General features: G+C 36.4%; 1 protein-coding gene across 1 annotated transcript in view; it reads right to left on the reverse strand.

The window, feature by feature from the left end:
* The window catches only part of LOC134542341 (DNA replication licensing factor Mcm2), a 63,044-nt gene that overhangs the window by 22,141 nt on the left and 15,984 nt on the right, over positions 1-24,919 (reverse strand). Inside the window, exons 6-8 of the mRNA XM_063386498.1 lie at positions 24,234-24,426; positions 6,432-6,591; positions 3,825-4,100 (exon numbers count right to left, since the gene is read on the reverse strand). Coding sequence (XP_063242568.1) covers positions 3,825-4,100; positions 6,432-6,591; positions 24,234-24,426 — 629 coding nt within the window. The remainder of the gene's footprint in view (positions 1-3,824; positions 4,101-6,431; positions 6,592-24,233; positions 24,427-24,919) is intronic.

Consider the following 24,919-nt stretch of genomic DNA (forward strand, 5'->3'; position numbering starts at 1 on the left):
TTACGGTACGGTACGTACAGGCATATTGTATGCATGTACATACATATGTACTATGTAATGTACAGCACTTGTAAGTAGACAGATATGTATTGAATTCGAATAGTAAGAATGTGAAATAAATTACCACTAAAAATTTTTTTTTTTAACATGATTGTAATAACTGCTGGAAAATTAGACAAATAATACTAACATGAAAGGTTTTTCAAGTCAAGTCAGGTACAATAACTAAAACGAAAATTTTTTTTTTTAAATATTTACATTATGAAATAATAATTTTTTTTTGATCATGCAGCTAACCTTACTTAACCTAACCAAACAACCTTTTATTTCAGTTGCTATTCACCTTATTATCAACATCATGCTACTCTGCATATTGATCAAAAAAAATTTTGCGAGCCGCAACATGCCTTAAAATCTATTGTAATCTATTTTATGAAAAAACATGAATTATATTAATTTGACTTCTGTATTTCCAAATGGTGATAGCGTGAGCTTATATTTATATATTTTAACTCTGGTTATCCATGAGTTTACATTGTTAACGGAAGCAAGGTAAATTGTATTTGGTGTTCAGCAATATTATAAAACTTTTTTCATGTGGTGTTAGATCGATTGTGAATATCGATTCATAAGCCATTGAAACTATGACGATTACTTCTTTTAATGCCCATCTCAATGGAGTGTCCATGTTTTATAGTGGCGTAGTCTGTGGGTGTGTGTGTGTTTTATATATATATATATATATATATATGCATATAAGTGTGTGTATATATATGTATGTATATATATTGTGTGTATGTATGTGTGTATGTGTATACAGCGAAACCCCTTATTTACGTTACCGTTATTTACGTTTTCCCGTTATTTGCACTATATTCTTCAGGTCCCGTTTGGTTCCCATATAGTCCAATACAATACTTTCCCGCGAATTACGTCTCAAAAATCGAATCAATCCCGCTATTTACGTCACGTAACAACCATAAACAACCAGAAAATACCGTGGAGTTAGTAGGCAATGAACATTTTAAATAGCAAAATATACATATTTTATAACATGAAAAGTTGCTTTTATTTCTAAACATGTAATAATTTAAGCCTAGGCGTGTAAAAGTACGAGTAATTATAGCAGGAGACAATCTAAAATGCACGAGGGAAAAACGTAAACTCATGAATGTACAAACATGGCTGCTTGTAAGTTCTGATACTGTATTTATGTCACAACTTAGCCGAAATACTGGTACGAGACATAAACTTCACAAGATAAAATGAGCGGTGTCTTGGTAACTGTTTTATACGTCTTTTATAATTTGGGAAGTATTGTACAGTTGACGCCATATTTTTTAAACTAACCATTTATTTCTGGGGATCGTAAATAATTAATTATTGGTATCAAGACATCATGATAAACGTAAACTTGAACATGTCACGGCAGCGAGAAAACTGGTGCGTATACCAATAAACTGGTATTAGAACTGGATAAAATTGGTACACGGGAGGTGGAGCTTATATTTTTTTCCGCTAAGCTCGCATCTATTGGTTGGCGGCTGATGGCGTCATGAGTCTGGGCGGAGCATAGAGTGCGCATGCGCCGCCGCGTCGTTACAGCAGCTGACCGAGTACAATGACCTTTCTCCGCGTTTGGCGCGCTATTGACGGTAAATATTCATCAATTTGCGGCCTTTTCTTAAAAATTTTTTTACTGTGAGCAATGTGTATGTAGCCCGTATTTGTTATAAACCCTGCCGGTTGCAACTGTATTTATAATTTGGAGAGGCAAATAATCTCCTTGAACAGCCAAAAAAGCAAGCAGAAGAAAATTTCAAATTTATTTTTTAGGAAGTAATCAGAAAAACATTTTGGCTTTCATTCTTTTTTTATTTTTGTCAAATGTGGTAAATTAATAATTGATTAAATACTAAAGTAAAATTTGTTGTTAGTGTGTTTGTACCTGCATTGTAGTATGTGCTATTAAACAAAAGGAAAAAAATTCTAAATAAGGTAAACTGTACTCCTTTTTATACGTTTCCCTTTATTTACACTTTCCCGCTTTTTACACTTTTTTACTTTGTCCCCATGAAAAGTGCAAATAAGGGGTTTTGCTGTATATATGTATACAGGTAAATCCCGTTATAGCGAGCACGGTAATAGCGAGAACACGGCTATAACGAGGTCTTTTTGAGGAATTTACGGCGTGATCGCGTGAAGCGCGCTTTGGTTGTCTGCTTCTTCTCCACCCCTCTCGCTCGCCACTAGACATCTTGCCCTTGACACCTGTCACATTCTTCAGCCTTGCAGTCACCACCTAAGTGCGTGGTTTGAAAAATAGAATCCCGTCCTTTCTTTATCAAAATTCCATTTGTTATCTGTTCATTAATATTATTCTATTCCTGTGAACTCAGTATAATAAATACTGAATGTGCTGGGGATATGTGCGTGTGTAATGCAACTGCTAGGCTACAAAGAGAGCAGTACCTCTGTTTCGTTTCTGACTACGTCACTACAAGATAAGCCGGCTATCATCCAAATGGCCATACTCAGGGTGTGCCTGTGACTTCACAGTCACAATATTACTTGTACGCATTTCTTATCATTTAGAAAATAGACAAAATCTATTTTTTTTCCACCATTAAACATAACAATGTGCACTTTTTTTTTAAAAAATATAAATGCTCTTAATTAATTTGTTGGGGCATTTTCATTAACGAATAATAACAATGTTTATAACTATGTTAGGCCAAAAAAGTCAGAGCCATCTTTATACTTGTTAATTGATCGCGTTAATAATACACAAATATTTATAAACTTTTTTGGAATTATTTCAGTCGTGACACGTTTACAAACACGTCACGTTATTTATTTTACTATCTGACAAATAGTAGGCACTACCATAATTATTTCCGAATCGCTAGGACAGTTTTCTTGTAACTTTTGTTTCGGTCAGTTGTTGGGAGTATCTTTCCGGGAAGGGGGTGGTGATGGTTTGAGTTTAATCCCAAATTTATATTCTAAAAAAGTTTACAGGTTTCTTAAAATGAAAAAAGTATAGTTTTCCAGCAACTATTTCGTTTGAGGCGTACGTGCGTTGCTGCACTCCTGCTTTTTTGGAAGGAATTAAATCGTCGCGCTACACTAGCGCCGCCTGTTAGCAACATCCCGAACCAACATGGCCGCCAGAGACAGCCCGCGTCGACAATAGATAGCAGGACAATGCTGCGTCGGCCGCGGGCTTGAGATACTATACTTACGTGGCGCGGTAGGGTATTCTGGTTATTTTGACACAATCTGTGATCGCATCCGTACTTGTGGGGTATCGTTTTAAAGAGAATTCACACATCTGCTCACAGAAATTAAGATTTCATTAATATAACCTGTTATTTTCCAATTATACAGGTTTAAACACAATTTTTATGCTATTTTATGTTAATTTTTATTTTTTGGGGGCCAAAATCTGTCCAATTCGGTTATAGCTAGGATCAAACCCGGAACCGTAACACCTCGCTATAACGGGACTCTAGTGTATATATATATATATGTGTGTGTGTGTGTATATTTACACACACACATACACACACAACACTTGGCACAGTGTGAGCGTTAAAGCTGTGTGGCATTCTGAAATCTTAAAAAAAGAATGCTGTCAAAATAAATGCATCACCACAAACAATGATGATGTACGGCAAGTCTTGTCACTGAAAGGTTGTGGTCTAGTACAAAAAAATTAGTGTTTATCAACCAGTGTTCACAACACACACTTGCTGGGTCTACTGACAGCCATCAGGCTAGCAGCTTGAGTGCTTTCAAGGAGGGCTGTACATGCCACCCACCCGGGTTCTTGGACTCGCCACCGAACAGGGCCAGCGCGAGGGCTCGCTTGATGTAGTCGTGGCCGTAGATGGACGGCGCGATGCTCGCGATGATGCGGTCCACTATGCGGTGGTCCTTGGAGAGCTTGAGGATGGTGGCGATGTCCTCGTCCGTCAGTGACTGCACGATCTGCTTGCAGTCTTTCACCACCAGGTGGTTGGCCACGATCACCGTCGAGAACACGGGGAAGCCCTGCTCGGTGTTGAGCGAGCCGTCGTAGTTGTTGGTGTACACCCCTGCAGCAGTTCGCTTACATTCACGGCACTGTGGTGCAGGGTGTTCATACTATGAAGCCTTTAACATAGACAACAGCTACCAATAGAACACACTAGGAAAAAAAAACCTGGTAGTAAATGTTTTGTGCACAATCTTGCCTAAAAAATAACAGTATTTAATCCTCTAAATCAGCGGTTCCCAATTTTTTTCGGCCGGAGAGCCCATTGATCGACCTTTCTTTTTCGGTACCCCAACTTCTTCAAAATAAGTTATTTGACAATAATTGTGCCTGCTTTATATAATATTCATCCTGACTCATGGAACCACTGTGACCCTTCTACATATCCCCAGGGCTCCATGGAACATCTTTTCGGAACTGCTGCTCTAAATAATCAGACATTGAAAAAGTGTTACAATTAACTCCTCTATTGATGATTATCAGCATTTGTTTTAGTTTTTAATGGCCAATTATTATGATTTATTAACGTTTAAAAACTATTCCAGGTATAAAATATATAGGAATTAAAACATGAACTAATAGACTCAACAAGGATTCAAAGCACAAAAAAAAAAACCTAAAAAATATTTTAGTCAAGTTGTCAGTCAAACTATGGGTAATAAGGAAGTTGAACAGATGGTAAGGAATGTTGAAACATCTGTTCCTTCACTGGGTAACTGGATGGCTAAACTACATTTGACTCAGTAGGATTCTCTGGATTTTCGAGATCAAATGCATTATAAGAACAAACATTCATGACCTGCCAGAAATTGCCACAAACAATCCAACAATGCCAGGAATATTAGAAAAATAACTTTAGGTTAGTACTTACAGCCTATACCATTGTCTCAAATAAAAAAAAATAATCTACAGCACTACTGCAAGTTTTTTAACGTATGGTACATTTTATATAGTACTATAAAACTAACCATTATTAATAAAATAATCAAATTAATACTGACTAATACCATTTCCAGCGCTATAATTACAGTTCACGCCACTTGATGAGGCATGGCAAAGCAAGTAAAAACTGTTAAAGAAGAATAAACATAAAACATAAAATGTGTTCATCTATTGTAAAAACTAGTGGTGCACCGATATGACTTTACCGATTACAGATTCAATTACCGATTATGAGAGCAATAATCGGCAGATACCGATTCAGTTACCGATTATAATGAACAAATTTTTTTAAGTGTAATAATGCACACAAAATTTTTTATTCCAATGTGAATTTAATAACAAGATTAGGTAAAATTGAGAATACAGTTATAATAACAGTATAAAAAAATATAAAATACATATTAGTCATTGAAAGGGGAAATTAAATTAAATTCTATTTAAATATTTGTTATTGTAAACAACTTGAACTACAGTCTAATAATTGTAATTTACAATGGGTAAGTTTTTGTTGCAGAAAACTAGCATTATAATCGACTATCACATAAGGTTGCATCAAGAAATTACCGTTTAACAATGTAAACATGCTGCTTTATTTTGTTCACTTGAGTTTATAGAAAAATGTTTCCACACTTCACTTTTTTTCTCCCTACTCGCCATCTCACTATAATTATATAAAAATGACTCAAAACCAATTCTAGCACATGTGATTTTATTTATGTTGACTGAATATATAAAATTATAAATACTTTTTCACTTTTCACGTCACATACAAATAACACAACGGATAATGTTACCAAAGACGCCCATAACGAGTTTGTACAACGCAGTGATAAAAACTAGAAGGTATCGGGACCACGATTTTTAACCGCTACTACGACTCGAAAAGATCGATTGTCATAGAATACACTGCAACTGTTTGTGGTATTTAGATTGCGTGCCATCTATTTTACTTCTCTGGCTATATGTAATGTACAAGGCCACTAAATAAAAGACGAAACGTAAATAAACGTGTAAGAAAAATGCATTTTTTATTGTTTGAGGCAATGAGATTTATTAAACTTAACGAAATATCTGTAATTATGATATGACACAGTTAGATGAATTTTGTAATATATACAAATATTACCGTATTTCGTCCTAAAATGTGTAACAAAATATTACACGTTAAAAACCTACTTAATTACGCCAGGACGTAAATAATCGGCAAAGTAATCGTTAAGATAATCGCCGATTACGATTAATCGGTAAGTACCCATAATCGCCGATTACGATTCATCGGTATCCGCATCGGTGCACCACTAGTAAAAACATAATAGCTACACTTTACTGTCAGCTAAATTGTAAAAGTTGACAGCGCAGCGGTACCCTCTGCAGAAGCAAACACGAAACGGTAGCATGAACAGCATGGCGAGCGCAAGGGGCGAGAGAAGAGAGCACGAGGGTGGTGTACCTGTGACGTCGATCTCATCTCCCGGCTTGCAGCGGTCGCAGAGGTCTGCCAGCATGATGCAGTCCTTGGAGCGGGGAATGCGGCCCGCTGGGATGCTACCTGGGGACTCCTGCAACGTGATCTTCTGGTAGTTGCGGTACACCGTCTGCTCCATGTTGATCTGCAAGCCAGAGAGCATAGCCTCTGTTCATCGCTGGCTGCATACGGGGCCAACCGCTAGCAGTCCTCCCCTTCCTTATAATCGACTCACATACATTACCAGAACTTATAACCATCTCTCAAATCGTGCAGGACTAGTATGGAAAACAAACATTATCAGTAGGGTAAGCGTGATGGTACTAGGACAATTGCAGGGGGGTGGGATGAGGTAATGGTCAGTGCAGGAACAAGTAGTACTTCAGGGCTCCAGAGGTGGGCATGGCCGCTCCTCAGGTGGTTGTGTTTCTTTAAATACCATGTGGCGCGGAGCTGTCGGCCATTGACGTCATGGTCATCTTGGTTCACATTTTTGAAGCTAGGGAGCGCTGGTGTGGAGCACTGTTGTTATATTTAGGAATAAAAATCTGTATTGAATTGGATGCGCCCTGAACCCGGGGACACAGATCGGTAGGCCAACATGCTAGCCACTAGACCCGGGTGACTGTTGGGAGAGGAAGAATTAAATAATGAAAATATACTTTAGTTGGCGGTGAAAAATTCAAACGCCAGAGGCGGACGCCAAGTTCAAACCCAGAGTCCGCCATCTTTACTAGTTGATGGTGGCACATCCAAATTAAAAAAAAAATACTGTCGTCTGCTGTAGGCTGTCATCTTGTGTACTGCCGGCAAATAAAGAAAGTCTTAAATACTAAAGACATCATCCTTGTTCGACATAGTTTTTATATAAGCTACCACTATAACCAAGCTGTAGGGATACTTATGTACAAAAGGCCCCACTTTGAGGCGACAGTTAATTCTGTAGGGCTCCTCCTAAACAAAAGGGCTCCACTTTGGTAAAGTCCAGGTATGTATGTGCTATTCCTCCTAGGCCACAGTTAGGTATTTAATTATGTGCAGTTACTACTAGCTTGGCTGCTGTTAACACATAGATAGTTATACACATGTAATTCATAGGTATGGATACAGTTGGTGATACGTAGATTACAATACCATACAAAACACAATGGTAATTTTAATTATTTATTATTGAAATTCAAAATATCTCAGGTTTATCTTAAAAAAAAGTAAAATTATTTATTACTTCCAAAAATCCTTACCATTGTTGGCACTGCAGAACACAAATATATTAAAAAAATGTCTGGAGTGACAATGCGCACATTCATTAACTAATCAATTGTCTCTTTTGTTCGGGTTCGAAAATCTCATACACAGGTTCAGTTTATAGTTAGTGTTTACATAAGTTTTACCTCGGCTAGATAAAATAACTTAAGTCGGTAGAGCTCTGATGCTCTCTCTCCCAGACCACTGGGTGATTACAGTTGTGTGTTAAAAAAAAAGTGTCAAATTAAGTTCACTTAGTTAACTTTTACAATAGTTCAGTTTATCGATGTTTCTCTTGTAATTAGGCCGCAGAATAACTAGGTATGGATGGGATACATGATTCTTACTAGCAAAATGGAGTAACAGACTCAAGTCATTTTTTTCACTCCTAATTACTTTATCCTTTTGGAGAAAGCCCTAATAATACTCACTTACGTCCTGACAATACATTTATACCATCCTTTAGAGCGGATGCCTATTTCTGCTAGCTATATTTCAGGATAAAATTCAGTCGACGCCTTGTAGGTGTTCATCCATTAGAAGGCCATTACATTCTCTCAAAACCTTCTTAGTTTAAGACAGCTTAACAATGCCTGCCAGATTTAAAATAGGCTCCTGATTGGCCTAGAACTAAAGACAGTTACATTATTTTAAATCAAACACTTCAAATCCGCGCGCAACAATAGCGCGGAACACAAAATCTCTCAGTAAATTTAAATTAATAAGTACAGGAATAACATTTTCCTTTAAATAAAAACGGCATCAAATTAACAGTTTACTGTTTAAATGTCAATTGCTCCTAGAGGGGTCCTTGCAATTGTTAGTCTCCAACATTCGTTTCAGTCCATAGAGTTTCTATCACATAGACATACACATTAGTTTTCAAATAATTTTCAAAATAAAATTATATACATGGGACAAATAAATTAAATTAAAATAAATAATTACGTAATCTGGGTGGTAAATATACATATGTAGTTGCAGTACAAAGCTATAAGCATATTTTATTTATTTGAAATATGCTTATTTTGTTATAGAGCTAGCTTACAGCCTTTTTTTTACTGCATAGTATTAAGTTACTTTCAGTATTCCTTTATACTTATTAAAAAAATTGTATACCCATAGTATTAAAAAAAATTATTTTCATTTTAGTATTTCTTTATTATTAATTATATAAAAAAAGTTGTACCTATAGTATTAAAAAATAATTAAAGATCTTCATTTATTTTTAAGTATTCCTCAACTATTTAAAAAAATATTAGCCATGGCATAATGTGTTTACAGTTTTACTAAAAAAAGCTATTCTAGTGGAGGGTAGTATTTTATAGTGGTGCACCGATATGACGTTACCGATTACCGATTCGATTACCGATTATGAGAGCAATAATCGGCAGATACCGATTCAGTTACCGATTATAATGAACAAATTTTTTTAAGTGTAATAATTCACACAAAAATTTTTATTCCCATGTGAATTTAATAACAAGATTAGGTAAAATTGAGAATACAGTTGTAATAACAGTATAAAAATATATAAAATACACTATTAAGTCATTGCAAAGTGTAAATTAAATTAACTTCTATTTATATTTGTTATTGTAAACAACTTGAACTACAGTCTAATAATTGTAATTTACAGTGGGTAAGTTTTTGTTGCGGAAAACTAGCATTATTATCACTAGGCTGAAGTTGGATTTATTCCAGATTTATTTTCCTTCCCCTCATTTCCCCCACCCGAAGATGTGGGCGGAGCCAAGCGGTACAGCACTGAACATACAAAATACATCACGTTCATGTGTACAGCACTACACATACAAAATCCAACACGGAAATAAAAGAAATTGCGCAATGGTACAGTACTACACATAGAAAATGCAACACTTTTTTGTACAGCAAAAAACATAATATGAGCAACAAGTGCTTCACTACCCATATAAAATTCAACAAAACGTACAACACTACACATACAAAATGCAACAAGAAAATAAATGCGAATACCTTTCAGAACATATAAAGTGCAACACTGCAATTGAGTTAACTCTTTTGTAGTTGTAAAGAAGTACAACCGAACCCAAACAAAATGTAACATTAAAGGAAAAAAATTATGTACAGCATAAACATCTCTGTACAGTACCGTTATTAATAAAGGTTGCAACAATAGAGCTGTTGGGCTCTTCTTTTGTGCGCATGGTCTGCTAATTCAAAAAAATTATAAATATGTGGTTACACCGTACAGCACGTACCAAAGGCATCTGAATCAAAAAAATTACACCAATATGCAGCACTACAACATTCAAATATTTTTTTAACTTTAACTAAACGCTGTAAGGATAGAGCTGATATGTCATTCTTTTGTGCGTATTGTGTGCTTCACCAAGAAATAACAAAATGCTTGGTACTCACCGTACAGCCCGTACCAAAGGCATCTGAATCAAAAAAATTACACCAATATGCAGTACTAAAACAATCAAATATTTTTTTTAACTTTAACTAAACGCTGTAAGGATAGAGCTGATATGTCATTCTTTTGTGCGTGTTGTGTGCTTCACCAAGAAATTACAAAATGCTTGGTACTCACCGTACAGCACGTACCAAAGGCATCTGAATCAAAAAAATTTACCAATATGCAGTACTACAACATTCAAATATTTTTTTAACTTTAACTAAATGCTGTAAGGATAGAGCTGATATGTCATTCTTTTGTGCGTATTGTGTGCTTCACCAAGAAATTACAAAATGCTTGGTACTCACCGTACAGTCCGTACCAAAGGCATCTGAATCAAAAAAATTACACCAATATGCAGTACTACAACATTCAAATATTTTTTTAACTTTAACTAAACGCTGTAAGGATAGAGCTGATATGTCATTCTTTTGTGCGTATTGTGTGCTTCACCAAGAAATTACAAAATGCTTGGTACTCACCGTACAGCACGTACCAAAGGTATCTGAATCAAAAAAATTACACCAATATGCATGACTACAACAAATTTTTTTTTAACTTTAACTAAACGCTGTAAGGATAGAGCTGATATGTCATTCTTTTGTGCGTGTTGTGTGCTTCACCAAGAAATTACAAAATGCTTGGTACTCACCGTACAGCACGTACCAAAGGCATTAGAATCAAAAAAATTACACCAATAAGCAGTACTACAACATTCAAATATTTTTTAACTTTAACTAAACGCTGTAAGGATAGAGCTGATATGTCATTCTTTTGTGCGTGTTGTGTGCTTCACCAAGAAATTACAAAATGCTTGGTACTCACCGTACAGCCCGTACCAAAGGCATCTGAATCAAAAAAATTACACCAATATGCAGTACTACAACAATCAAATATTTTTTTTAACTTTAACTAAACGCTGTAAGGATAGAGCTGATATGTCATTCTTTTGTGCGTGTTGTGTGCTTCACAAAGATATTATAAATGCTTGGAACTCACCGTACAGCTCTATCAAAATCGTCTAAACCAAAATGATAACACAACTTTGAGCCGGGAAACAATTAATTTAATTTATTTTCCCGTTTTAAATCAATGTTGCAACAATAGAGCTGTTAGGCTCTTCTGTTGTGCGCATGGTCTGCTAATTCAAAAAAATTATAAATATGTGGTTCCACCGTACAGCACGTACCAAAGGCATCTGAATCAAAAAAATTACACCAATATGCAGTACTACAACATTCAAATATTTTTTTAACTTTAACTAAACGCTGTAAGGATAGAGCTGATACGTCATTCTTTTGTGCGTGTTGTGTGCTTCACCAAGAAATTACAAAATGCTTGGAACCCACCGTACAGCACGTACCAAAGGCATCTGTATCAAAATAATTACAATAAAATGCAGTACTACAACATTCAAATATTTTTTTTAACTTTAACTAAACGCTGTAAGGATAGAGCTGATATGTCATTCTTTTGTGCGTGTTGTGTGCTACACAAAGATATTACAAAATGCTTGGTACTCACCGTACACCTCTATCAAAATCGTCTAAACCAAAATGATAACACAACTTTGAGCCGGGAAACAATTAATTTTATTTGTTTTCCCGTTTTAAATCAAGGTTGCAACAATAGAGCTGTTAGGCTCTTCTGTTGTGCGCATGGTCTGCTAATTCAAAAAAATTATAAATATGTGGTTCCACCGTACAGCACGTACCAAAGGCATCTGAATCAAAAAAATTATACCAATATGCAGTACTACAACATTCAAATATTTTTTTAACTTTAACTAAACGCTGTAAGGATAGAGCTGATATGTCGTTCTTTACATCAGGTTTTCACTGGTATTGTACTGCTTACAGCTACAAATTTGGTTCATTAATTGTCAAGGTATATATGGATTGCAAATTTGTTAAAAGTAGGAATGGGTCAAGTTCAAATTTGTTTTTGTTATGGTTTTACAAAAGGGCCCATTCAAATGTGGTACATACAAAGAAGAACATCATTAATTGAACATTCTATCATTAAGTTGTAAGATTGCAATTTATTTTATTTTATATTGTCACATATTTACATTTACGCTCATATGCACAATTTTTAACCCTTTTTATATTTACATTTTCAATTAAGCTTGCTTTCACTTGCTGCAGACATGTCATCATGGAAACGTGATTTCCTTTAAATACAAAAATTTATAAATTAATTCAGTCTGAAATTATTTCTACATGTGTACAAAGTTCCATATTGACTTAGTGCATTAACAATACATATGGATAGGAATCTTTGGTGGTCGTATTTTTTAAATTTTGGCATGAGAAAATATTAAAACATACGAAATCATTTATAACTTACTAACAAGAGTAATACAATTTACGCGAGTAAAGTCGAAATGGCATTTCAGCCCCTCTCTATTCATCTGGTAAGCAAACAAACTAAGAGTATTTAAATGTGTGAATTGACTGAGCACAGAAGTAAAACTTAAGGCTGAAAATGAATAAAGCACGTAGGGTGAATAAGTCCACGTGCACCGGGCGTGTTGGCATTGTGGATCAAAACATTAACACATGCTACCCTACACCCATTCCAAGCACCGTGAATGTATAATCTGTGCTTAGCTTGCTATGCCTATGCTCCTTTCTGCTACTATAGTAGCAGATAGGAGAATAGGCATACCAAGCTAAGCACAGATATTATACATTCACGGTGCTTGGAATGGGTGTAGGGTAGCATAGTAGCAGTGATAACCAACTGCAGGTGATGTTTTACAGCCAATGCCTTTCTTCCATTGTGATAACATACAGGGTCAATCAATATACAGTAGGATATTTTTAGTCTCACATTTTCTCTGTTCTACACAGATACGGTGAGTACCAAGCATTCTGTAATTTCTTGGTGAAGCGACAACACGCACAAAAGAATAACATATCAGCTCTATCCTTACAGCGTTTAGTTAAAGTTAAAAAAATATTTGATTGTTGTAGTACTGCATATTGGTGTAATTTTTTTAAATTCAGATGCCTTTGGTACGTGCTGTACGGTGAGTACCAAGCATTTTGTAATTTCTTGGTGAAGCACACAATACGCACAAAAGAATGACATATCAGCTCTATCCTTACAGCGTTTAGTTAAAGTTAAAAAAATATTTGAATGTTGTAGTACTGCATATTGGTGTAATTTTTTTGATTCAGATGACTTTGGTACGTGCTGTACGGTGAGTACCAAGCATTTTGTAATTTCTTGGTGAAGCACACAATACGCACAAAAGAATGACATATCAGCTCTATCCTTACAGCGTTTAGTTAAAGTTAAAAAAATATTTGAATGTTGTAGTACTGCATATTGGTGTAATTTTTTTGATTCAGATGCCTTTGGTACGTGCTGTACGGTGAGTACCAAGCATTTTGTAATTTCTTGGTGAAGCACACAACACGCACAAAAGAATGACATATCAGCTCTATCCTTACAGCGTTTAGTTAAAGTTAAAAAAATATTTGATTGTTGTAGTACTACATATTGGTGTAATTTTTTTGATTCAGATGCCTTTGGTACGTGCTGTACGGTGGAACCACATATTTATAATTTTTTTGAATTAGCAGACCATGCGCACAACAGAAGAGCCTAACAGCTCTATTGTTGCAACCTTAATTAAAACGGAAAAAAAAATAAAATGAATTGTTTCCCGGCTCAAAGTTGTGTTATCATTTTGGTTTAGAGGATTTTGATAGAGCTGTACGGTGAGTTCCAAGCATTTTGTAATATCTTTGTGAAGCACACAACACGCACAAAAGAATGACATATCAGCTCTATCCTTACAGCGTTTAGTTAAAGTTAAAAAAATATTTGATTGTTGTAGTACTACATATTGGTGTAATTTTTTTGATTCAGATGCCTTTGGTACGTGCTGTACGGTGGAACCACATATTTATAATTTTTTGGAATTAGCAGACCATGCGCACAACAGAAGAGCCTAACAGATCTATTGTTACAACCTTGATTTAAAACATGAAATAAAATAAAATAAATTGTTTACCGGCTTAAAGTTGTGTTATCATTTTGGTTTAGACGATTTTGATAGAGCTGTACGGTGAGTACCAAGCATTTTAAAATTTATTGGTGAAGCACACAACACGCACAAAAGATTGACATATCAGCTCTATCCTTACAGCGTTTAGTTAAAGTTAAAAAAATATTTGAATGTTGTAGTACTGCATATTGGTGTAATTTTTTTGTTTCAGATGCCTTTGGTACGGGCTGTACAGTGAGTACCAAGCATTTTTAATTTCTTGGTGAAGCACACAACACGCACAAAAGAATGACATATCAGCTCTATCCTTACAGCGTTTAGTTAAAGTTAAAAAAAAATATTTGATTGTTGTAGTACTGCATATTGGTGTAATTTTTTTTGATTCAGATGCCTTTGGTACGGGCTGTACGGTGAGTACCAAGCATTTTGTAATTTCTTGGTGAAGCACACAACACGCACAAAAGAATGACATATCAGCTCTATCCTTACAGCGTTTAGTTAAAGTTAAAAAAATATTTGATTGTTGTAGTACTGCATATTGGTGTAATTATTTTGATTCAGATACCTTTGGTACGTGCTGTACGGTGAGTACCAAGCATTTTGTAATTTCTTCGTAAAGCACACAATACGCACAAAAGAATGACATATCAGCTCTATCCTTACAGCGTTTAGTTAAAGTTAAAAAAATATTTGAATGTTGTAGTACTGCATATTGGTGTAATTTTTTTGATTCAGATGCCTTTGGTACGTGCTGTACGGTGGAACCACATATTTATAATTTTTTTGAATTAGCAGACCATGCGCACAACAGAAGAGCCTAACAGCTCTATTGTTGCAACCTTGATTTAAAACGGGGAAAAAAATAAAATTAATTGTTTCCCGGCTCAAAGTTGTGTTATCATTTTGGTTTAGATGATTTTGATAGAGCTGTACGGTGAGTACCAAGCATTCTGTAATTTCTTGGTGAAGCACACAACACGCACAAAAGAATGACATATCAGCTCTATCCTTACAGCGTTTAGTTAAAGATAAAAAAATATTTGATTGTTGTAGTACTGCATATTGGTGTAATTTTATTGATTCAGATGCCTTTGGTACGTGCTGTACGGTGGGTTCCAAGCATTTTGTAATTTCTTGGTGAAGCATACAATAAGCACAAAAGATGACATATCAGCTCTATCCTTACAGCGTTAAGTTAAAGTTAAAAAAATATTTTAATGTGTTAGTACTTCATTTTGGTGTAATTTTTTGATTCAGATGCCTTTGGTACGTGCTGTACGGTGAGTACCAAGCATTTTGTAATTTATTGGTGAAGCACACAATACGCACAAATGAATGACATATCAGCTCTACCCTTACAGCGTTTAGTTAAAGTTAAAAAAATATTTGAATGTTGTAGTACTGCATATTGGTGTAATTTTTTTTGATTCAGATGCCTTTGGTGCGTGCTGTACGGTGGAACCACATATTTATAATTTTTTTGAATTAGCAGACCATGCGCACAACAGAAGAGCCTAACAGCTCTATTGTTGCAACCTTGATTTAAAACGGAAAAAAAAATAAAATGAATTGTTTCCCGGCTATAAGTTGTGTTATCATTTTGGTTTAGAGGATTTTGATAGAGCTGTACGGTGAGTTCCAAGCATTTTGTAATATCTTTGTGAAGCACACAACACGCACAAAAGAATGACATATCAGCTCTATCCTTACAGCGTTTAGTTAAAGTTAAAAAAATATTTGAATGGTGTAGTACTGCATATTGGTGTAATTTTTTTGATTCAGATGCCTTTGGTACGTGCTGTACGGTGGAACCACATATTTATAATTTTTTTGAATTAGCAGACCATGCGCACAACAGAAGAGCCTAACAGCTCTATTGTTGCAACCTTGATTTAAAACGGAAAAAAAAATAAAATGAATTGTTTCCCGGCTCAAAGTTGTGTTATCATTTTGGTTTAGAGGATTTTGATAGAGCTGTACGGTGAGTTCCAAGCATTTTGTAATATCTTTGTGAAGCACACAACACGCACAAAAGAATGACATATCAGCTCTATCCTTACAGCGTTTAGTTAAAGTTAAAAAAATATTTGAATGTTGTAGTACTGCATATTGGTGTAATTTTTTTGATTCAGATGCCTTTGGTACGTGCTGTACGGTGGAACCACATATTTATAATTTTTTTGAATTAGCAGACCTTGCGCACAACAGAAGAGCCTAACAGCTCTATTGTTGCAACCTTGATTTAAAACGAAAAAAAAAAATAAAATTGTTTCCCGGCTCAAAGTTGTGTTATCATTTTGGTTTAGACGATTTTGATAGAGGTATACGGTGAGTACCAAGCAATTTGTAATATCTTTGTGAAGCACACACCACGCACAAAAGAATGACATATCATCTCTATCCTTACAGCGTTTAGTTAAAGTTAAAAAAATATTTGATTGTTGTAGTACTGCATATTGGTGTAATTTGTTTGATTCAGATGCCTTTGTACGTGCTGTACGGTGAGTACCAAGCATTTTGTAATTTCTTGGTGAAGCACACAATACGCACAAAAGAATGACATATCAGCTCTATCCTTACAGCGTTTAGTTAAAGTTAAAAAAATATTTGAATGTTGTAGTACTGCATATTGGTGTAATTTTTTTGATTCAGATGCCTTTGGTACGTGCTGTACGGTGGAACCACATATTTATAATTTTTTTGAAATAGCAGACTATGCGCACAAAAGAAGAGCCCAACAGCTCTATTGTTGCAACCTTTAATAATAACGGTACTGTACAGAGATGTTTATGCTGTATATTCATGTTTTTCCTTTAATGTTGCATATTGTTTGGGTTCGGTTGTACTTCTTTACAACTACAAAAGAGTTAACTCAATTGCAGTGTTGCACTTTATATGTTCTGAAAGGTATTCACATTTCTTTTCTTGTTGCATTTTGTATGTGTAGTGTTGTACGTTTTGTTGAATTTTATATGGGTATTCAAGCACTTGTTGCACATTTTATGTGTTGTGCTGTTCAAAAAATTGTTGCAATTTGTATGTGTAGTACTGTACCATTGCGCAATTTCTTTTATTTCCGTGTTGGATTTTGTATGTGTAGTGCTGTACACAAGAACGTGTTGTATTTTGTATGTTCAGTGCTGTACCGCTTGGCTCCGCCCACATCTTCGGGTGGGGGAAATGAGGGGAAGGAAAATAAATCTGGAATAAATCCAACTTCAGCCTAGTGATTTATCGACTATCACATAAGGTTGCATCGAGAAATTACCGTTTAACAATGTAAACATGTTGCTATATTTTGTTCACTTGAGTTTATAGAAAAATGTTTCCACACTTCACTTTTTTTCTCCCTACTCGCCATCTCACTATAATTATATAAAAATGACTCAAAACCAATTCTAGCACATGTGATTTTATTTATGTTGACTGAATATATAAAATTATAAATACTTTTTCACTTTTCACGTCACATACAAATAACACAACGGATAATGTTACCAAAGACGCCCATAACGAGTTTGTACAACACAGTGATAAAAACTAGAAGGTATCGGGACCACGATTTTTAACCGCTACTACGACTCGAAAAGATCGATTGTCATAGAATACACTGCAACTGCTTGTGGTATTTTGATTGCGTGCCATCTATTTTAGGTCTCTGGCTATACGTATTGTACAAGGCCACTAAACAAAAGACGAAACGTAAATAAACGTGTAGGAAAAATGTATTTTTTATTGTTCGAGGCATTAGGTAGTAAGGAACAACCGTCATATCTAACCGCTCAGGAGTTCTACGAAAGCGTGAATCACGTGCATTTGCATCGAACTATATATACAGATGCTTCCAAAACAGACACAGGGGTAGGAGCTGCCTATTACGATAGTCACAATAAAACTACTGGCTTATGTAAACTGCCCCCTATAACTAACATTTACTATGCTGAGGCGTATGCGGTATATAAGGCATTGCAATATGTGCTCCGAGAAAAAATTCACCAATCTATTATTGTGACAGATTCATATAGTTTAATTCAGTCTCTCAATTCCACCCCCCTTCCTCGAGAACCTGTGGTCTGGCTTATTAAGGAACTTACACTCACCTTGTGTAGACTTAACATCAGTGTACAATTTTTCTGGATACCTGGTCATATCGGGATTCACGGGAATAAAATGGTAGACCGCCTGGCCAATTTGGCTCGATGCTGTGGTAGTACGGTTCCGGCGGTATCATATAATGTCCTTCTCCCTTACCTCGACCGGCTCATTATGGAGGAGTGGGATGCCATATGGCGACGCTATGCCAGGGATAACGCAACCGTTTACGCGTCCTTATATCGACATAGACCGGTCAGCACGGATATCGTCTGTGATAATCAGCCGCGTCACCTCGCTGTCTTATCATTTCGACTCCGATCCAATCATACTGCTGCCCCTGCCCATTTGCATAAACTCGGTATTCAAGACAATTCTGACTGCACATGTGGTGCTGTCCTGGCGGATGTTAATCATTTACTATTTGAATGTCGTTGTGTCCGTTCGCGGGATAACCTCTATGCTCAACTTAAGAGTCTTAATTTGCCTTTGCCAATGGCGTACCCTTCCTTGTTGTTTACGTCTACTTGTGAGGTCTGTATAGTGCTGTCCCATTTCCTATTCGAGAATGGCATCCACATATGAGTTAATGGTAACGTCCTTGGGTCCCCTGTCCTTGGTGACCGGTGTATTATATTAACATTTGACCTTATTCCATGGCTTTCTTTCCATAGGTCGATGGGCCTCGACCGAGAAGATAGTTAGCAATGAATAGTTCCTGATAGGTATTCCTACTATGCCCCTCCGCCTACGTGCGCTCCGCCTGGTATATATTTCAGTTGGATCCCGCTGGTGTTGATCTCTAGAAGAGGCGGTTTTTTGCAGCGAGATATTGAAGACATCTGGTTGTGAGGGACCATAAGACGTGTTGACCACGTGCGAGTATAGTTCTGGTTGTGGGCGAAAGCCGTTAACCAAAAAAAAAAAAAAAAAAAAAAATGTTCGAGGCAATGAGATTTATTAAACTTAACGAAATGTCTGTAATCATGATATGGCGGAGTTAGATGAATTTTGTAATATATACAAATATTACCGTATTTCGTCCTAAAATGTGTAACAAAATATTACACGGTAAAAACCTACTTAATTACGCCGGGACGTAGATAATCGGCAAAGTAATCGTTAAGATAATCGCTGATTACGATTAATCGGTAAGTACCCATAATCGCCGATTACGATTCATCGGTATCCGCATCGGTGCACCATTAGTATTTTAAATATGTATGCACATATAATCTATACAAGCATAATGGTAATGCCAAACTGTCCCAAACAATCAGCATAGCTGCGCGAGCACGGAGACACAATTTCGCCAGGCTGTCTGCAAGCCCACTGGGAGGGCTAGATTATTTTTAAAACACACGCGGCTCGCGAGTTGTAATAGCCCTGCTCTCGAGCCACAAGAGTTCTTTGTAGCTGTAAATATATTATAGATAGTTTCATTTAATATATATAATTGAATTAATAAATAAGCATAATTCTAATAAATATAATAATACCTAAAGCTCAGGTGTAGTGTTAGCTTATACAAATACTATGTCGAAACAAGATGACGTCTTTAGTATTTACAAATTTTTTTTTTAAATTTGGCGGCAGTACAAAAGATGGCAGTCTACAGGAGTAGACTGTATTTTTTTTTTAAACTTTAAATATGCCGTCAGAAACAAGTAGACTAGTACTATAAAAAAGATGGCGGATTCTGGGTTTTAACTTGGCGCCATTACACAAGATGGTGGTCTTTAGCAGCTGACTGTATTTTAGAATTGAGCGGGTAATGACCACTCAAAATAGACAAAAATAATAAGCAAATAATTCTTATTGTATATAATTATTTTAACATTGTCAAAGACTGATATAATTCAAAAACATTATATAGTTATAAAGGTATGGAACAATTGCATAGCAGCAGCAGTAATGCAAACAGACTGCAAAGACTATTATTTTAACTTTAATTCATACAGTTTGTCTGTGCAATTTCATTTTATTTTCTCTTTGTTCATGTTAACTGTTTTAATGTTACAATTATGTTTGGTTTTTAGTTCGTTATAAGTGTTTCTCATTTTAAGATTGATAGGAACTATGACCCCAGGCCATAGTAAAATTTAATTAGAAAATCTGATTATTAAGAAAGTTTGGAAGAAGAGAGTCTAAAAAAAATGGCCTGATAGAAATGTGAAGTAAATTTCATTACTAGTATAATTTTGAGTGTTGCAAGCTTATTAATCATGGCAGTAATGGTATTTCATAGTGAATTAAGGCCTCAAGATAAAATTAAATGATTGCGATAATATTTTTGATGAATAAAATTATTACTACGAGCGAGACTGATGTGCCTAAAGCTAGGACAAAGGTGAGCTGAATATCTTAACCATTTCCGAATATTAGCTTGACCAAATATCTTGTGTGGTCACAGAAATTGACACTATTGATATAACTTTGTTTCTCCCCATAACTTGTTTTAAAACTAGTGGTCCTATAAATTATATGATTATCTAAATCTACCGAACTGAAGCCGAGGTACAGTCTATATATGAGAATATTACGAACCCAAATTTAGTTTCTTTATAATTTTCATAAACAATAATATTCAATAAGACTTGAACTTTTGTTAGAAGCCGGACCCAACATAACTTCCTGTAATTATACCTACAAAGTATAGTTTAAAGAGTATGTATTTGGTATGTACCGTATTTAATCACATAATGTCCGCACATTTCTTTTAAATACTTGAAATGGAATTTTTTAAAATCCACATAAAGTTAGCACCAGACAAAGCAAACTTGGCCACCCCTGAAAGGCACAGTAACGGGATGGAAATTTACTGACGCTGTCAAAAATGCTTTGACCTTGAGTTGTTCATTTCTCCGGAGCGGTCGCTGAGAGGGTTTGTAGCGTGGTGAAACTGTCCAAACAAGCCAGTACACGTCCCACGCGCAGACGTGCGGACAAAGCAGCTGCAACATGTTTATCTAATATCGCGTTTTCTGAGAGGCTTTAATTTTTTTTTCATGTAAGATATGATATGCAACGTAAAGAAAACGTCAGCTGTAACAGAATGGACATACATAAATTCTTACATGTCCGGAAGACAAGGCTCTGCTTTGTTTTTGTTAAAAATTCCTGCTCAGCCTTTTCCACGCTCAGCACTCCTTCCCCTGCTTCAGTCAAGCAGGGCAGGAGGGGACTCACATGCACAGACGTCTGCCGGTAACTTTTTTTTATACACACAGTGGGCAAGGGACAAGGAGGGAGGCTCGCCGGCGCCGGCTAATGCAGACATTAGACATCTGCCCCGTGCCGTTAGTGGCCATCTCAATGAAAGATTAAAAAAATATCTTTTCACGCAAAGCGTTTATTTTGTGTAGGCTGGATGCGGATTCTGAACGTAAGAGCGCACACGCGAGTGAGAGAAGAAAAAAAAAAAGAGTGGCGTCTTCCACTGATCGCCGGCACCCAATTATCTCGACACCTGTCACATTTCTCACGTCCGCTGCGGAGGGTCGTCAGTCACCAGCGCTCTGCGAAGTAGCGTGCTGCCGTTAATATTTTTCAACTGGGCCGAGGGAAGGGTGCCAATTTTACTAAGCAGCGATTTACTAATGCAATCCGCGGAACCGTGAGCATACGTAAAATCAGGGTACTAGTAAACTAATTATGAGAGAACAATTTTTTTACTCTGCACAAAACATGTAAAATTTGGAGGAAAAATTTTTTTTTTCAGACTTCACCTCATAATGTCCGCACCCCATTTTTTTTGTCAAAAATGTAGCCAAATTACTGCGGACATTATGCGAGTAAATACGGTATGTATTTGAATATGTAGTAGTAGTGTATGTGGTTGGTTCCTTAAGTTGTTGATATGCTTTGTGTGTTATGCATGTCAAAACAGTAATACAGTAGAGCTTCATTATAAAGAACATGAAGGGACCAAAATTATGGCAGTTTGTTATAATGAAGTTCTTTATACCGAAATCACAATGATTGCCTGATTTGGGGTTTTTAACATAACTCGATCTTGTTAAAAAACAAAGTATAAAATCTAATACCAATATGAGTGGTACAAGCATCAATAACTTTACTAGCTATACTTTGGGATCAAGATACATACTACATACATACATACTAGTATGTATATGTACAATACAGAAATACTACGTAGGTAAGTTGTTTGCCAAAACAGTAAGCCTACCTTTGAAATCAAGACAAACTGTTTGCAAAAATGCTGTAATAAATCAAAAATATAAAATTTAAAAGTTAGGAAAAAGTTTGTACATTTTATTGTCTTCCAAACTGGATTGCTGGGTGAGAATTGTGGATAATGTTGATTTGGAGATACCGAACTTTTTAGCCACATCAGTCTTTTTATTTCCTTTATCTACTGCTTTTAACATTTCAAGTTTCACATCAATCGCCTTTCGTTTCCTAGAAGACATGTTCAGTAGTACAGTTTTTTAAACTATAAAAACAAATGTAAAAATAAGTTATACTTGTAGTATAGCCACGTTTCTCAAAACAATAAACAAGGAAATGACCAGAGATGTGTGTGTAGCAATACTTTATGATGTAGAACTTCGCATCGGTTAAACACGTCGTGCGAGCATAGAACAAAGAGTAATGTCAGCGAACACCACAATGCAGCGCTTTAGTCGCTACACCAGTTTTGTGCATTAATTTCAACACTAGTCCATTGCAGTCATCTATGGCGCGTATCAAAATAAATAAGATGGCAGTTTGTGGGTGAATGGCGACGATTTTATCCGTTTGTCGTTTACCGTGCCGGGCAGAAAAGTGTTTGTTCAAATGAATATTTATAGAATATTTTAAAAATTTTAGCGAGAAAATTCGTACTAGTGAAATTTTTTTACGTTATGTTATATGGACGTCTGACGGGACCAACGGCATAGTTCGTAGTAATGAATTGTTCGCTCTAATGAAGTTCGTTAAAACTGTGTTTTACTGTATATATATATTCTGAAATTATAATTTATCAAAACCTACTTGTGTTCTAACACTGATCAGTCAGCTGTAAAACTAAGTATTTATATACATATATTTGATCACAAACACTTTTACTATTCACCTATTTGACACACCCACATGCAAACCCCATTTATACATATATATCCTGTATATAAATAATAATTATGCAAAAGGAACTCTAAATAGTCACTGCATTGTAATTGCACACCACCAGAACACACCTCTACAGAATTTAAATGTAGCTTTTTAAATTTGGTGCACCTCAGATGTTTGAATTTGGTGACGCCAACTAAAGTACATATTCCTTATTCTCTCTCTCTCTCTCCCAACAGTCACCCTGGTCTAATAGCTGTGTTGGCATACTAATCTGCGTCCCCGAGTTGGGAGCACACCCACCGCAATAGAGATTTTTTATATTAAAAATAACACCAGCACTCCACACCAGCTAACCCTAATTTTGAAAATATGACCCTAGATGGCCAACGCCGACTGTGACGTCACCAGCAGACGCCTCTCGTTATGGGGTCCGGGAAGGGAGGAGAGCTACGGCACAGGCAGCCTGCTCCTATGTTTAGCATGGCTCGCTTCTGCCTTCGAAAAAAAATTCCAAAATTCATCAAAAAAAAATTAAATATTTTTGTGCAGATTTTTTTTTTTTATTCTAATTTTACAAAATTTATAATTTGCCCATTTGAAATGTCAGCAAAATACTTTTTTTTACACTCAGAGAATTACAAAGAATTTTTTTTAATTTGTATATTTTTCACTAAAATATCAAAAGCGAATTTGCCAGAAAACTAAAATTTCGAGCGAAAAAAATAAATGGCAAAACACGTACTCAACAGCTAGTAAACAAAAAAATTTTTTTTTGTTAATCGATGAATCAGATGTGAAACTTAGGAGGCGCACCAGATTTTCAGGCAACAACAGATTACATTTTTTCCCTGCAACGTGCGCCCACAAACACGAACTCAACGAAGCGCAGGATCCTGCCTGCAACACTCACCATGAAGGGGCCTGTGCTCTGGCACTCGGGACACGAGCCCGGCTTCACCTCGGAGTTCTGGGACTGCACGAAGGGCCCCAGCACGTAGCCGCACTTGTTGCAGTCGTACTTGACGACGGAAAGCTGAGGCAGGACGCTGGTGGTGGCCGTCACCACGCCCGTGGTGCGCACCAGCTGGTTCAAGTGCAGCTTCCTGCACGGCACACGACACTGCTGCGTTGCATGCTCTGTGCATACACAAATGTCATAACACGCTCCGTTCTCCCACTGCTGCACCGCATGCTCTGTACACACACACATGTCATAACACGCTCCGTTCTCCCACTGCTGCACCGCATGCTCTGTACACACACACATGTCATAACACGCTCCGTTCTCCCACTGCTGCACCGCATGCTCTGTACCCACACACGACATAACACTCTCCGTTCTCCCACTGCTGCACCGCATGCTCTGTACACACACACGTCATAACACGCTCAGTTCTCCCACTGCTGCACCGCATGCTCTGTACACACACACATGTCATAACACGCTCCGTTCTCCCACTGCTGCACCGCATGCTCTGTACACACACACATGCCATAACACGCTCTGTTCTCCCACTGCTGCACCGCATGCTCTGTACACACACACATGTCATAACACGCTCCGTTCTCCCACTGCTGCACGGCATGCTCTGTACA

The sequence above is a fragment of the Bacillus rossius genome (genome assembly GCF_032445375.1).
Source record: "Bacillus rossius redtenbacheri isolate Brsri chromosome 4 unlocalized genomic scaffold, Brsri_v3 Brsri_v3_scf4_2, whole genome shotgun sequence".
NCBI lineage: Eukaryota > Metazoa > Arthropoda > Insecta > Phasmatodea > Bacillidae > Bacillus > Bacillus rossius.